We start from the raw sequence: 16,927 nt of genomic DNA on the forward strand, positions 1-16,927 counted from the left end.
CCTACATCCAGTTTTGAAAAGTAGGCTAGAATGATACCCATTCTGTAATACTATCACTGTTAAATCCTTTTTTCCTCTTTTAAGCCATGTTGTCTTGGTAAAAGTTCTTGCATGTTTAGCTTTCCCCAAGGTACCTTCTTCTGACAGACAAGCTTGCCAGCAAAAGCAAATATTTCAACCAGATTTAAGGTATCTTCTCCCTTAACAGAATCCAAATAGGTACTTTTTAGGAACAAGAGCACTCCTAAACTCTTTAATAGTGTTATAAAAATAAAGCAAATAAACAAACAAACACATTAAAATAAAATGGATATTCTGTATAAGTTAGAGGAGATTCATGAAAACAAACTCTATTTACTTTTTACCCCCCTTTTTTTTTCCCTTAAAAAAAAGGTCCTGACCAGATTCAAGCCTTGAAATTCTGTCTCTTTCTGGCTGAGAAATGGTTAAAGAATACTACAGCTAAGGTAATGGCAAACTTCTTGCAAAGCTCTTGTTGTATACTCAGGTATTTGCTAGCTCTTTGTCTCTTGGTGTTTTGGGCAATGATATATAAAATGTATCATAACCAACCCGGTTATGGGAAGTACTTTCTTCTGAGGAGTCACTTATGCTGTCATTCCCCCAAAGAACTGTCTCTTTCCTTTAACATCCTCCTCTGTTCATGACCTAGCAAAAATAAGGCTTATGGTTCTTGGAGGTTGAACAAATAAGTATATAACTTTAAAGAACAAGAAGATGTTCTTTCTCCTTTTATGAACGTTTCTATTACTGCAGAAGATTCAGATAGAGCCTGTTCCAGATGTTGGATCAGTAGCATTATTAATTTGTGTTTGAGTTCCAAGACTCTAGCTATTTGTAGGAGCATATATATATGAAGTCTGCTTTGCCTCTTTATTTTAGGCTGATTTTTCATAGCTGGTAGGAAAAGGTGAATGAGAATCTCATCATTGCTTATAAATTTCAAATATGCTGTCGAGCTGTTGAGACACGATGAACACTAAATAGTTCTCTGACACTTAGTCACTCTTTTAAATAGAATTGTGCCAAAACTGAACTATAATTTTATATACTGGTGCATGTGGTACATATTTTTATCTGACTTCCTTACACATAACTTTGCTTACAATTTTTTAAAATATTTTCTTGCTAGAGCAGCGTGGCTAATATTATTAATACTAGTTCCCCAGTTGAATATTCTGGACTATAAAAGGTTAACGATTTTTCTAGAGCTTTTGAGTAAAAGGAGATCATTTTATTTAAAAACTGTTTTGCTAAAGGATGATTCCCGTGAAAAAGCAGAAATCCTACAGAAGAAATTGTATATACAGTATAAGCGATCAGCAACAGAAAATGTTCTAATAACACACAAGCTGAATACTCCAGAGCATTTAAAGTCTATTGGGAAACCAGCAAATCTTATCATTTTGTTATACGAACACCACAGTATAGACCAAAGAATCCAAAATCCAACTGGCAGAGATTATCCAGGTGAGTATATGCTTAATCTAGTTTCGAAGAAGCAGAAAGCATTTATTTTCAAAAATGCTAAGCAATATAATACTAGTCTGTAAATCCATTGTCTCAATCTATTTATGCAGATATCCATACAGCAGCTAAGGAAATAGCTGACATTAACGACTTGGATATGAACAAAATTTGCGATAAGCTGCTGGATAAATGGCTGTGTCCAAGTGTGCTACCCTCAGAAGTAAGTCATCACTGAATATTTGGCTTTGGAGATAAATGGCCAGTTACGTAAAATATATCTATTTTTACCATTTGCTCAAAAAACTAATTTTTTTGCACAGTTCACCATTAGTACTTGTGAACCTATTTAAGTTGCCTCTGGATTCAGACTACTAAGAATTTTAATGCCATTCTTATATTGTTGCAAGCCACTGTCTCCAGTGAGAATAATTTGAAATGCTTTCCCTTTTCTCTGTACAGAGATTAAAATCTCATCTTTGGTTCTACACTAATGTTGCACAGCCAGTCAAAAGGAGTAAATGAATGTTTAGAGTCACCAAGAGGGTGAATCTTGTCCTGTTGCAGCTTAGGAAATAGAGGGTTAATTGCTGCCTGTGTAGCATACAGCTGGGTGAAAAAGGGCAGAGAGCACACATTGCCTCTGCTTCAAGATACCAGTTAGCAGGGTGAGAGATTAAAGAGCGGTGTTGACTGCCAAGCACACAGTTAAATAAAGAAAGGAATGATAAAATTAAAATTCCTTTCCTTGGCTGCACTAGCAGGGGTGCCCAGCTTTTACAACAGGGTTTAACAGGGATATGACCCAGTTATTTATAACAATTCAGATAACTCTCAAAACTACTCTTTCATGTCTTTTTAAAGAAAACTCAAGAAGTCTTCGGAGATATATGGGAAGATGAAGAACTCCGAAGGTACATACTTCATCTTGCATATGATACAGCAAATTTTTTCTTAACTTGCAAGTTTATATGGCTTTTTCAAGAAACCTATCACAGTATGTGATTCAGAACTTGCTGCTGCAGCCGCAGATGAAATAAAATTTTTATTAACAGTGATGATAAACAAGTTTAGGCCAGAAATGCCATGATTGTTTTTTTGTGCTGATGTTCCTAAACTCAAATTTTTCCTATCATATAAGTGGTGTTGTCTTTACTGATTATTTCTGCATCTTAACATTTATTAGAGCTGCATAGGAGATAGAGCTGCCCCAAACACAAGTTCTGCTCCTTTGTTAAAAGTGCAAGAGCTACACTTGCACAAGAGCTACACATGCTGAAAAATAATTATTTAGAACTTCCACATGTTGTCAGACATGTTGTTTGTTTTGTTCCCTAGAAAGCAATGGCACTGGATTCTATAAAAATATCTTATGTTGCTTTCTTATTTTCTGGTTACATCAGTCTTGAATCTTCAAATACTGATGTATACAGTGAAATGTTATTTGCAATAAATTCAAGATAAAAGTAAGTGTTTTAAGGATAGTTATTTGGAGGTTTTCTCCTCGTTTGCCTTTGAATCTCTTATCCTCAAACTCTTTTTGACAGTGAAATATATTTAAATTTGGAGGAAAATTGATGCACTGTTTCAGTAGCTATGCTGTACTTGTATTAAAAAGAAATGCATTTTTGCAGAGTTCTGTATCTGCTTCAGTCACGTCCAATGGATTACAGTTCCAGAATGCTTTTTGCAATTATAACATCTGCCACGTCTGTAAGTTTCTAAATTTTAGTTTTAGCATGCTACTTATGAATTTTTTCATGTCTCATTAAAATCAAATATTTTCTGCTTAGCTGTATTGATTTCATTCTAAGGTATTTGTGTCTGTCTTTGGATAATTTGTATGTCTGTGTGAGCTGTGCTTCCCTACCTTCTCCCCTCCCTTTTGGAGTAAAACTGTGTTGAATTTTGCTGTTGACTGTCAAGAGCAGCCCTTGAACCCTGGATTTTTTAAATTTATTATTGATAGTATGTGAAAATAGCTTCACTAAATATTTTCTAGAACATGCTTTAAACGAGTGTAATAATACATTGGCTCACTTTGAGTGGAATTTAAACAGAGGGAAAATTATTTTAGCACAAACTTAACCTTCAGCTGCTCACCTGTAGTAAAGATATTTATGATACTATATATCACAAATATTTTTCTTGCGTGCATGAATAGCCTTACATCTAGAAAAACAGCTGTTTTAGCAGTGTTCTTTAAAGTTGACATATTTCATCTAGGTAGTATAAAACTTGAATGTAAACTATTCTGTTACTTAGCATGTATTTCTGCTAAACGCATTTCTGCCAAAAGTCTTAGAAAAATCCTGCAACATAACCTGCTTTCCACTTGTTCATCCAGTTATTGCAAACTTTCACTGTATTTTTGTTTTTTTTTTCCCCCCCTCTCAGCCGTTTGGTGTTAATAAGTTGACGTTTGCTCACAAGAGCAGAGCGCTTAAGTGTCTGCTCTATTTCGCAGATACCAACACTGTGGAAACACTCTTCAAGAAACCCATTGAGAAAGTAAAGTAAGAGGATTTTTCCTTTAAAGTGTTCCTTAATAATGATGTATTGCTAGTCTTTCATCAGACCTTGGAAAGAAATATATGATATTTGCAGAATTATTCTTTTTAATAATTTTTTTGAGCTTTTAAAAATTTTGAAGAGCATAATTAGCTCTTTTAACTTCACTGTAATGCCGTCCGGTATATCAGATGCCTCATTTGTGAACCTGAAAGTAACATAATGTGGATAATATTTTCCACAGATTGCAGTTACTTCTGTTGTAATTGATGGTTTTTATTTCATTAAGATTTCATTAATTTCTTTCATAAGTATAAATACTATCTACATTTTTTCCTTTTCTTTTTAAAGCAAGAGAAGAATACTTTTTGAATAATATCCTGAGTTTGATTATGTGAGTTATAATAATCACTGTAAATATCATTAACTTCTTTTTTTGTGATTTTTTTTTTTCAGGCATTTTCTAAAATGCTGCATTTATCTGTCAGAGTTTGAAATCTTGAATATTCCATATACATATGAATCATTTAATAAGAGTCCTAAGGAAGGAATGATTAAGGGGCTGTGGAAGAATCACAGCCATGAACCCACGGTATGCTTTTTAAATCCTTTGTGATTTTTTGTTTGTTATGCATTTGTGTGGAATGTACACTTTCCTACACAGTACATCTATTTCTAAACAGATGTTGCTCCAACATGCTCTGTCCTACTCATACACTACTCACGATAAGCTACCCATAATTATTTAAAAATACTCGTGGATATGTAGGAGTTACCACTAAGGCTTTCCTCTTTCAGAATACAAAAAAAAAAAAAAAAAAAAAAAAAGGTTGATGTGCTGAATACTGCTCATCACATAATTATTTCCTGCTAATTACCCACCTTTTTGTACCCACAGGATCTTGCTTCTTGGGAAGCAAGATCTTTGATGCAGGAGCTTTCCCTCTTCTCTCTCACGTTTTTTCTCGTGTTCTCGCTCTTTTTGAAGTTGCTTGGACTTATACTTCATACTTTAATATGAACTAAATATTAACCAGTGTACACGTTTAGAATAGCTGTCAGTTATTTATTTAATATGCCAGGAAGGGGCTCTGCTTAGGAGCTTGACTTTGACAATTGATTGGAGTTACCAGGTATGTTTTGTGAACTGCTAACTTGACACTAAAGACAAGCACGAATAAATGAGATTTCTATGCACAGTAGTGCATGACAATAAAAATATGCTGTTCTATTAAGGCTTCAGCAGTACTACCCTTGATTTATAGCTGTGAAATGGAAGTGATCTGTTCTATAGTTGAAATACAGACACGCTAGTCTAAAATTTGAAACTGAAAGATGATAAAAGCTTCATTTAGCCTTGGTAAAATTAGAAAGTAAGTATCAAGTATATCAAGGATAGGTGTTTCTTTGTTGTGTTTGTTTGTTTAGTTCTCTTTTCGTGTTGAAAATTATTTTCCATATGGCTTGGTTAAGACCTTAAAGGTCCCTGTAATACCAATAAAATCTAAAATTATACTGTCAAACAGTAAAGATTTGAAGATGATGAATGTGTATTTACTAAAATAAAGTGTATCCTTAACTCTGCTTTAGGCTGTTAGACTGGTGACAGAACTGAGTCTGGAATACAAAGTATATGATTCCCAGCTGTGGAATGGTCTACTACAGAAACTTCTTGGTTTCAATATGGTAAGGAATTTTTAAGCATGAAGTTATGCAGTGATGAGAGGAAAAAGCCTTTTTTTCTCATCACTGATTTCTGAAGAATGTGATTGCATAAATAGTAAACTTACTGTGAGTAGCTATCTGTGATTTATAATTTAGGTTGTTTGCATTGAACCGATGAAGCTTTGGGGAATTTGTATTTTACCAGTAGTGCTTGAGAATGTTGATCTTAAATTATTATAGTTGTACTTTTTCTTTTTAAAACAAAAGGCCTTTCAGATGGCAAGACTAAATCTTATGATAACTTGAAAATTGTCTTCATATCATTAAAAATGTGTATTACTTTATAAAATTATATTTGTATGTGAATATATATACACAAACGTGCACAAACATGTATATATATACATGTTCAAAAAAATTATCCCTATAATTAATTTATTATGATAATAATCCTGATTTTTTTATTGATAATCTTAATTACCTCTTACTGTCAAACTGTACATTATGTTGCTACATCCAAAGGAGGAAATAGATGTACCTGGCAAAACAGTCATATCAGGAGCCATTCAAGCTAGCTTTAATCTAGTAAAAATTTTGTAACAATCCCAAAGAAGATAGGATTTAACTTTATGAAGTTTTAACTTTATGAAGTTTTCAGCACATTATATTAAGGCTACTGAAAATCTTGGGTATTTACTGAGACAGCGCATACTCCTACTGCTGGTGATAATTTAATTTACATAAATCCTATTTCTGTGTGCATCAGTTACTCACCTCAAAAGAACAAAGGTGTCTTGAAGAACTGTTAATTTGCATTCTGCAAACAAGAAGAATAATCCAGTTCTGTACATTATTGACAGTTCTTCAAAATCACTGTGGTATTTTATAATGGAATATTTTTGTTTCAGATTCAGTATCTAAGAAAAGCTTTGATAGCAATTACTGGAATTCATTCATTATGGGAGGTAAGCAAATATTCTTCAGCTCCTACTCTTCTCTTAGCAAGAGTTTAGAGTCCTATTTGTATGTGTAAATTAATGGCAGCAATCTATTAAAAGGAGTGTTACTCATTGAAAAACTGCCTTTTGAATGAGTATTTTTATGACACCTGCAATATGCAGATGAGTGTAGTTATTAATCAGTGAAACAGTGTATTTTGCTCTTGTGGCTCCTTCAGTAAACACTTATTTAGAGTTAAGTTTGTTTGACAGAATTACTTAACCATCAGTCAAAATATAGTAAAATCTTAGACTACACAATAAGAAAAGCAATGTTAGAGAATAATTCATCCAGTATAAAAGAGAAAATCAACAGGCTTCTTCCACCTACAATGAGTCAAGTCAAGATGTCTGTGTTTACATTTAGTAAAAAGCAAACAAAGTTGTAACTTTGAAAACTTTTCTGTCAACAGATTCCCAACTTCAGTCGAGCTTGGCGAAGCGTGGTTCTGTCACCGTTTCTCACAGGTAGAATTGTTATTAATTATCATGCTTGTATAGTAACTTAGTTATGTATTTACTTTATCATGGCTTCTTTATTTCTTAGCTTCATGTCCACCAAGTCCTAAACAGGTAGAGGAATGCTGTGAGTGTTTCGTGATTCTGCTCAAGTGAGTACATAGTACATACTGAATTTGGATTAATTTGAGTGGGAATTCCCTGTTTGTAATTTCTCTTCCAACAACCTGGCCTGGGACACACAAAGGAGCTTTAAAAAACGGGGGACCTGAGAAGAGGGGAAGAACCTTTTGCCTGTTGTGGGAAGGGCAGAATCAGGGCACATATCCAAACAGAAATTCTGTGCTTAGACTGTTGGCAATGTATGCTGTAACTCAGTACCTTGGCTATCTAAACAGTGCTTGGAACAGGGACTTTGCACAGACTGCTGAAAACCTATTTATCTGCCCCTCTCACTGTCCCCACGAAGGATATCTGTTCTTATCCTGACACTTTAACACTCATGTTCAACCCTAAAAGCCCAGTTATCTTTTTTTTTGTTGTTGTTGTTGTTAATCCATAATATAGCCTATTTCCCAAAATATTAAGCCAGAATATAAGAGAAAAAAATATTCATTTTCCTACAAAGAATAAACCTGACATGGTAAAAAAATAAACAATCTAGTATGCCTGTACACATGGTTAAGCTATATTATATTAAGGTTCCAACCATCCTATACATGCAAACAGTTTTGCATTACCTTTGCAATGTATAAAAGCACAATAAACTTAGATTAGTAGTATTTCACCTAAAGAACAGATAGCTTCCATTTCACGGCTGTAAATCAAAGGTTGTAATGTTGAGAAATTTCCTCCTTATCTTCTTTCTGAAGGTGTCCTGTTTTGGCTGACTTGGATGTCATTGGAATAGCTAAACAATATGCACAGTTGGACCTTCCAGCTCTTGCCTTGGGATGCCTGTTGCTGATTCCTCAGTCTGAGAAGCGAGAGCAGCAAATTCAGGTAAATTAGAAGATTTGTGTTGCAGCTGTGCAAAGGAAATGTGTTTAAGCCTATTATATTCAACAGAGGCTGTACAAGATGGCAATTTCTAAACTCCAGCTCATTTGAATATATCACTGCTGAAAGCTGCTAGACATCTCCCACCCTCAGAGGCTACAGCCTCAGAATTCTCCTTCTGAAAGAGATCGTGTGAACACTTCCCTGTTTTTTTTTTTTTAAGTTTTGACTCATTCTCAGCAGCTTTTTGTCACATGACTTTGCCTTTTGTGGGTTAGAGAACATTTTAGAGGATCCCCCTCCTCTATCAGTTAGGAGGTCAGTAATGCCCAGCAGGGGGCTTTAGCAGCTGACTCATGCATGCATCCACTTCCTAAAAACTGAAGTTCAGTCTACTTCCATGCACCGAAGTATTAGGTTCCCTGATAACCAATATTTGTTTGTGGTGAACAGTCAGTATATGGGGGGGGAAACCAACAACCAACCCACACGCAAGTCGTATGCTAAAGCAGTGTGTGAAGCTGATGACAACATAGATAATTGCTGAGGTGCTAGCAGTAGGCTAGTTTAACAGCTGACTGTAAGAAAAGTACAGAGTCCTGCTTTGGAAGAGTGTTCAGACTTGAAAACTCCTGCTTAGAAAAATGCTTGATACACATCACAAGTTCTGATGTAAACCTTCTGTCTTAAAGCCATTTCCTCATTATTTGTGTATCTAGAGAGCTTCCTTTCTGTTCTTATTTCTTTCCCTTAATTTATGCTCTGCGTCATTCTTAACAGATGAAGCATTATAGGCTGTTCCTCTATCTGTCATGAACAAGCTGGCACTAGTAAAGGCATCTTAAATTCTTAGATTTCTATTCATTTCCACTTAGAGTTAAGCCAGGAAGATTTTTCCCAACTTACAGCACCAGCGTAAGACGTAGCCTGCTGGCAATGAGTCAAAAGAATCTGTAACCACTACAGTGAGATACCCTTTGAAAGTTAACAGCGTTAGTAATTACTACTCTTTCAGTCCAACTGCACAGATCCTGGTTTGAGAATTTCATGTTTATACCTCGAATTTCATAATGTTAATTGTTTCTGAGTAAGTCAAATACTTGCTCTGAAGGGAAAGAGCTTATGCTTTATTCACAGAATATTGATGTTTTATATCTTTTTTTTTTTTTTTTTGCAAGGGTTTCTTATCAACGTGTAACATGGAAACTGTGCTGCAACAAATAGATGAACATATGAACACTGGAGAAGTGGTGGCTTTTGCTTCTCAGGTAAATAAATAAAATTTACGTCATTTGCCTTTTACTTACAGGCTTTCTCAAAGGTAACTGTTTACAACCATGTTTTTTTTCTCTCCCACAATCTTGCCAAGGATCAGTTGACATAAAGTGTAAACGCTTCCTGAAATAGCAAAATTTGCAAGGATTTTTGCATTTTTATTAATGTTGTGTAAATGGATGATTTTTTAATATGCACACACAGTGCTGTCTTATAGGTTGACCCTAATTGTAGGACATCATCGTTTGCAATAGCACTTTTATATTTCTTAACAAATGTTTCAAGGAAAAAGGCCAAATGGCTTATGAAATTGTACTCTCGTCTTGCCTTGTATTGCCTTCCTTAAAAGCATGTTTCTTAATTCATTCCCTTATTACAATCTGAGAGTAGTCTTGATAAAAAAGCTGACATTTTGCAGCACTAAAAAAAAATAATAATAATCCTGCTTTATAGGAGTCCAGTACTGCTTGTTTTATTCAAAGGTCACGTTTCTTATTTATAAAGCATTAATATTTTGCCATTACTAAAACTTGAATCTACAGATTAGATCTTTGATTTTGGACAATATCATAAACAAGAGGCTATATGGAAAATTCTTGAGAACGAAGTATTTTCCACTGGTGAAGCAACAACTGATGAATACTCACCGAATGAAAGAACTGGTGGATTATTTTGTCAACAAGAACTGGTAAGTTAACAAAAAGTAAAACATGTGATGCATTGCTTATGGAAACTGAATCTCTCCTTTACTTTAGTTTCATTTATTTGAAGTCTTGGAGATTCTCTAGTACTTGCTCTTCAAGTTTTTAAAGCATTGTTAAACTAAAAAAAAATAAATAAAAATAAAAATCTTACGATATTACTTTGCATACTTAAGATACTGTTTAACAGGGTTGTTCAAGCCAAAATAGCAGCTTATTGCCCCTGGACTGTCAAGATCAAGCTCAGTTAAAAGAGCAGAAATCTTGTCTGAAAAAGCAAATGTTTGTCCTTAAGAGTTACTTCACCATACAGTCAGGTGAATTCAGCTCAGTTGCATTATGGAAGGACAGTGTCAGCCATGGTCATGCTCTGAAAACAATAAACAAGCTGTCTGTGCTCAGGAATTAGTGGGTTTGCTGCTGTGTTTCAAAAGCTGGAATACCTACTATATTTCACTTAAATACCAGTTATCCTGCAGTCAAAATTGGAGAGGAAAAAATAAGTAACTATTTAAAGTCTTGTATTTATTTGATTTTTAACAGCTACAGGTTAAATGCTAAGATCTACCTGACTTCAAAAACATGGAGTTATACCTGGGTTTATATTTCAGTGTATTCAGCCTAAATTCTTGTTTTTTTAGAGAACTTCAGTTGACAAAGTTGATAAACTTTTTCCTCCTACAGCATTGATGATGCAACAGCCCTAATTCAAGAGTATCAAGAGAAATGTGGAAATCTTACTCTGGTAGATAAATCATCCTCTGATATTCTGAAGGTAAAACAAAACACTTTGTACCTCATGCAGTATTTTCTTCCTTTTTTACTAAACTAGGATTCCCACTCAAGTTCTAGCAAAAGTACTTGTTATTGGATTTATTTTAGTAAAATATATTCTATATAATAAAATATCCCTTTAATTGATGCAACTACATTTTAATTGAATCAAATGTGAAAGTGTTTAAAAGCACAAGGTTTAGCACTGCTCAGAAGTCTTAAATTATATCCTGTTTTCTAAACCCTTTTAATTTTGCCCTCTTCCCCTCCAGGCATGTATGAATGGACCAGAAGAGACTGGCAAACTGGAACAGTCATCAATAAGGTGTTGATTTATCCTTGGTCTTTTCTCCCTCTGCTGGCAAGATAAGTGCTATGCATTAGCAATGTACATACTGGTCAAGTGAACATTGAACTAAAACCTCACTGCTTTTCTTCCAAAAGAAATATTTTCCACATTTTTTTAACTGTTCTATGCTGTTTCTATGCCATACTCTGCCACAATTCATACTTATCGCTTTGATTTTAAGAAGGACTAAAACTGATTTCCTTTACTTTTGTATTATATCTCTGTGTTGAAGTCTGCTGTCAGCATCACTCTTAAGATTGCATTTGCACAAACATAATCTTGCATAACTGTAATTGAATTTTAAATTGGAAGTGTTACGCTTCGTGTAAAATATGCCTTTTAGATAAATTGTAATTTTAATTAAAGTATGAGCATAAATAAACTGAGTATCAATATTGACCTTCCAGTATTTTATAAACTTTATGAAGTGGCTGGTAAGCTTACTTGTCAAGAGAGGCTATTGACTGAGTAGAACACATTTGGCAAAGTTTCCTTTTAACCTTGCTCTTTATTGTGCTGTAGACATTAAGAAAATGATAGGCATGTATTTCACTGCATGAAATTGCAGTTAGCCAAAGTTTCCTGAGATACCAAGCTGAAATACTTGGGTCTTTTTATAAGGTAAAAATAAGCCTGCTTTAATAGAAATAAGATTGACACAGAAGTAAATATTCTAGCTGATCCTTTAAGTTCTATGGATAACTCATTAGTTTAACTCAAGCCTCTATAGGAAATACTACAGAGATTTTTGCACAGATATTGCACTGAAGAAAATGGTAATACAAAAGACAATATATGCAAAGGAAGCAGGCCATTTTTCTAAATGTTGTGCAGAAGACAACAGATTTATTTATATTGGAAAATTAGCAGTCATGAGAAGCAGTAGCTATTAAAATACATGCAGTTCCCTGAGACTAGGGAAAAGGTCCAGTCTTCTTGAACAACTCATTTTTCAGGCTTCAACAGTAGTACAAGTGTTATATGAAATTACATTATTTAAAACCTTTGTATGTGGAACAAATTATGTAGACATACTATCAGATATAAGCCATAAATAAATGAAAGCTTCTCTTTACTGTTTACAAAATTAATGAGACTGTCACTCATTAAAGCATAGTAGTGTTTGGAATGGCTTTGACTATAAAAAGGCTGAAGTTCAACTTCATACAGTGAAATTACTACTCTAAGTTAAGAAAGTGTTCATTCTAATTTTTCAAAAAATCAATCCAGTTTATTCTTTTAACTTAATTGGGAATGAAAAAAATCAAATATCAAACAGATTGTGAAGCAAACCTAACGTGTCCCCAGTGCCCTTAACTGTTTTGTTCAAACCTTTTACATTTTTCTTTTAGATGTCACTGAACCAGCACATCAAGCTCTTTGCTAAGCATTAGGTAAAGACAGAACTGCCAGCCACTTTAAAAACAAGCACAGTTGTTGCTTTTTTTTTTTTTCAACAGTTCATAAAGCTTAGTTTTTCTATGAAGTGAAGTTTATTATAACATTAAGGAACAGTATTTAAACAGTTATTTTAATGGTATATTTTACAAATCAATTCATACAGAGAAAATAAGCAAACACAATGTTGTTTTAAAGTTATTACCAAGAAGCTACATTGTTAAGCTGTTAGCAAGTAAGTGTAGTACTGTAAACTAACAATCAAGTATTGTAGTAACTTGCAGTTCCAGGATGAGATGGTAAAAATGCCAGACAAGCAAATATATTTTACGATTTTTTGTACTCAATTCTTTCTACTTTCACATCATCTCCAATTAGTTGATAGACATACGTAACTACTGTAGAAGCCTGGATATCCATCAGCACAAATGAAGGAATGATATTGCTGGAAAGAGAGGAAAAAAATAATATTGTTTAGTATTAAACTGTAGTAGTAGTGTTTCATCGCTAGACTTCTTAGCAAGAATCACTTTAATTGATTCCAGTTTTGTAAGCACAGTACATCAGATCTGAAGCTTTATTTCTCTGTGTTTCACTCCAGGACAATTAGCAATTACTATAAACCTCTCCTCTGCCTGACATTTAGAATGTAAATATTAACCTTCACAAGGAGTTCTGTAGTTTGTGTTATCAGAAGAAAACCCCCCACAGGAATTTCCCATCCCATACTTACTTTTCTAAGGCATGATAGGCTCCTGTAGCTGATCCTGGGTTGATATAGAATTTGTTTTCATGTTCAAACGCCTCAAATTTGTGTGTATGTCCTGAAATGAGGATGTCCACATCAAACTGCCTTTGTAGCAGTGCCAGGCTTGCCATATCACCCCAAGGAATGACCTGATGGCCGTGAATCAGCCCAATTTTGAACTGTCCAACAGTTACAACTTTCTGTTCAGGATAATTCAGGTTCTAAAAATCAAAAGTAAAAAAAAAAAAAATAATCAGATTTTCAGATTTATATTTAAAAAGCTGCATAAAACAGAAACGTGGAAAGCCTATGGAAATACCTTGTGATTTGCTCTACTGCTACAAAACAAGAGCTACAATACTGCTTTTATGAACAGTATCAAGAATTTGGTAAAGATGCAAGGAACTCTGAAGATCTCACAACTGGAGCTCCTGTTGGCTTGAGTCTTAGACTTAGCTAAGTACATAAATTAGTTCTATGACAGAAGACCAATGACAGAACTTACTGTGCAATTCATATCAAGTAGAACCCCAACTCTTTTACTCAGTGTGCTTTTCACTCCTAATACTACATAAGCTCAATTTGCCCACCTAAAGTACAAATAACACAAACATTGCCATTATGTAAGAGATTAACCAAATACCAAGAGAAGCCACTACCTCATCAAAGTCCCCTCTGACAACATGAACGTCCCCAGCCAGAGTCTTGAGGTAGTCATAAGTGTCCTTGGTGCAGAGGTTTCCCGTGCAGAGAATGTGTTGGATCTTTCCTGGAACCAGCAGCTTTTTGAATTTGGCTGGGAGGCTGTTGCATCGATGTGGAATGTGAAGATCTCCTAATACTAACACCAACTTACCGGGTGTCACGACAGGGAAGAAAAATCATTATAGATACTTAAGACAAGAATCATTACATAACAGAAAGCATTGCAATGTAATCAGTTTTGTAACTGCATTTTGATATAAAAGCTACTCAAATAAGAATGAAATGGTGATGGAATATTTCTATATTTGAGTGAAGGCAAGGGCCCTTACTAATCTTGAATGTTGTCAAGAGGAGGGCCTTATGAACACAAGGGTCTACAGTTTGTTGTTGTTGTTGTTTTAATTTTGTTGCTGAAAGCAAGCCACTGCAGGGTATAGCAAAAGAACTGTATTACTACTTGATGTAATTTACACAAATTTGGGAACTACCATAAACTATCCCACATTCTGTTTTCACTTAAACATTAAAAAAAAAAAAAAAAAAAGAAAAGAGAGAGGACATCTCTACCAGATGTTCTCAAGTACAGACCTAGCTAAACTGTAGTCAAGTCCCTTTAAAAATCCTTCATCCCAGCTTCTTTCTACATTAATTAACTTCTGTTTTTTTTATCAAAAGAAAAAAAAAAAAGAAAATAGCAAATTTGCAATGTGTGTTAATAGTTAATCAGAACAGGAAGCTTGTTCCAAGCCCATACTGTAGGAATCAATGAACAACAGAAGAGTAAAAAAAATAATGAAATGGAAAAAAACAAAACACTGCAGCAGAGAAGATAGATTATTACATGCAGTGTTTCTATTACCAGTTTTATCCATTCACAGTTTAATTACAAAATATGCAAGGAAAACAAATTTAATGGCAGCTTCGAAATTATGGATTCAGATGAAGGCCATGGTTTGATATTTTAGGCCTAATAAAGAAATAATTAATGCAAGCAAAGTAGTGATAAATTAATTTTGCAAGAAGGGCATGAAAAGCTCTATGAAGCATGGGTGTTATGCTTCTATACTGAAATCACTGGATTTAAAGGCAGGCATCCCTGACAGCCTGATGGACACCTCCCAGTTAACTGTGGCAGATCATCTTCCAACCCTAACACTTTGCTGGGCAGACTGTTCCTAGAATGACAGCCATCTAATCTGTGCAAAAAACAGTTCAGAAATCTATATGCACCTATATCCGTAAGCAATAGAAACCAAGTCACCTTTCTTAATTTTTATATCTTTAAGCCATGCAGCTATCTTCATGCTAGCTGTCACCAAAAGGCAGAGAACTTGGGTGTTTTTTTCTCCCTGTTTTTAATTAACAATGTCTTGGCACCATCATGAAACCCATGCACCTTTTGAGAGTAGGTGTTTGAAAATACTGGCAAACAGTACAGGAGTTCTTTCATCTACAAGCTACCAATCTGAAACCAACCCAGGAAAGAAATACAAATATATGTCTTTTAATGGTCTTTCAAAAGTTCTCCAAAATACTAACTAGCTCCTTCTTGCGATGATGTAATGGAAAGCATGTAAAAATGGGTAATGAGTGATTCTGATCATTAAAGTGACAATTGATGGGTTCTCTCACTGACACCTCAGGATTTAGGCACGCAGTCCCCGTTCTGCACATGACGTTTAATCAGACCGCGCTGCCGCTTACACACAGCCCCACTGCAGGCAGCAGAGCACCCAACAGAGATCGCCTCTGCTGGTGAGCAGGCAGGCCACGTTCCCCCAGATCCCTTCTGAGCTCCCATTACTTACATTAAAGCTTGGAAAGCCACCGTAACAATGAGCAAAGGCACCAAGGTGTGACTTGGAGCTGGGGTGCAGCTGGGGAGTAGCCCCTGGGTGCCTCCTGTGGATGCCTCCTGGGAGCCTCCTGGATGCCTTCTGCCTATCTTGGGTAGCTTCTGGGTGCCTCCTGCCCTTTCTGGAAGCCTCCTGGACACCTCCTGCCTATCTTGGGTAGTTCCTGGGTGCCTCCTGTGTACCCTGGGTGCCTGTTGGGTGCCTCCTGCCTTTCCTGGGAGCCTCCTGGACGCTTCCTGCCTATCTTGGGTGGTTCCTGGGTGCCTCCTGTGTACTGTGGGTGCCTCTTGGGTGCCTTCTGCTTGCCCTGGCTACCTCCTGCCTGCCCTGGGTGCCCGCTGGCCGCCCCCCGAGCCCGTTCGGCGCACTTACTCTGTGCCCGGCCTTAGGGGCGGCGGAGTTGATCGCAGACAGGGGAATGGAAAACGGGGTGAGACGCGACCAGCGTTAAACGTAAAGGAAGCAACAGAAAAAAAAAAATAAAAAAAAAAAAACACAGCCAGATGAACGGGGAAGGAAATAAAAAAAATAATAAAAATTAATAAATTAATTAAATTAAATTAAAAAATCACAATTAATGATTTGTCGGCGTTATGAGAGAAGCGTTAAAATCAAAATCGTGAGGGGAAAAAATTAAAAACAAAACGCTCCGAGCGCAGCCCCCACCCCCCCTCACCACCACCTCAGGCCTAGCCTCCCCCCCCCCACACCCCTTCGCCTCCCTCCTCCGGGCGCCGGCTGAACGGAGCCCCCCCGGTAAGAAGCAGCCGGGAGCGGAGCGCCCCGACCCGGGGGGGACCGGGGGTGGGGGGGGACCGAGCCCCGGGGCCGTGCCCGCCGCCTCTCACCATCCTGCCCGCCGCCGCCCGCACCTCCCCGCGGAAGCCAGGCCCCGCCGCCGCCGCTACGGCGCCTCCACAGGGCCAAGCCGGCCCCGACCGCGTTTTCTCCGCCGCCCGCCCCCTGCGGCTGCATCCGGGGCTCGCCGTGAGGGGAAGGGC

General features: G+C 36.4%; 2 protein-coding genes across 2 annotated transcripts in view; one reads left to right on the plus strand and one right to left on the minus strand.

Annotated features, from left to right (window-relative positions):
- Nucleotides 1-11,202, plus strand: part of KNTC1 (kinetochore associated 1) — a gene marked incomplete at both ends in the record, with an annotated part of 37,288 nt that extends 26,086 nt beyond the window's left edge. Inside the window, 16 exon segments of the mRNA XM_084297455.1 lie at nt 394-467; nt 1,281-1,491; nt 1,602-1,711; nt 2,353-2,402; nt 3,123-3,201; nt 3,886-4,004; nt 4,456-4,591; nt 5,590-5,685; nt 6,573-6,629; nt 7,076-7,130; nt 7,210-7,273; nt 7,994-8,123; nt 9,299-9,388; nt 9,938-10,083; nt 10,781-10,871; nt 11,143-11,202. Coding sequence (XP_084153581.1) covers nt 394-467; nt 1,281-1,491; nt 1,602-1,711; nt 2,353-2,402; nt 3,123-3,201; nt 3,886-4,004; nt 4,456-4,591; nt 5,590-5,685; nt 6,573-6,629; nt 7,076-7,130; nt 7,210-7,273; nt 7,994-8,123; nt 9,299-9,388; nt 9,938-10,083; nt 10,781-10,871; nt 11,143-11,202 — 1,568 coding nt within the window.
- Nucleotides 11,203-12,033: 831 nt separating this feature from the next.
- VPS29 (VPS29 retromer complex component) lies at nt 12,034-16,881 on the minus strand. The gene is made up of 4 exons (XM_084297135.1): nt 16,775-16,881; nt 14,025-14,216; nt 13,351-13,586; nt 12,034-13,062 (listed from the first exon to the last, which is right to left on the minus strand). The coding sequence occupies exons 1-4, from the start codon at nt 16,775-16,777 to the stop codon at nt 12,945-12,947; spliced, it is 549 nt and encodes a 182-aa protein (XP_084153261.1). The 5' UTR covers nt 16,778-16,881; the 3' UTR covers nt 12,034-12,944.
- Nucleotides 16,882-16,927: the final 46 nt, after the last annotated feature.

Source organism: Netta rufina, assembly GCF_964035555.1.
Source record: "Netta rufina genome assembly, chromosome: 17".
Lineage (NCBI taxonomy): Eukaryota > Metazoa > Chordata > Aves > Anseriformes > Anatidae > Netta > Netta rufina.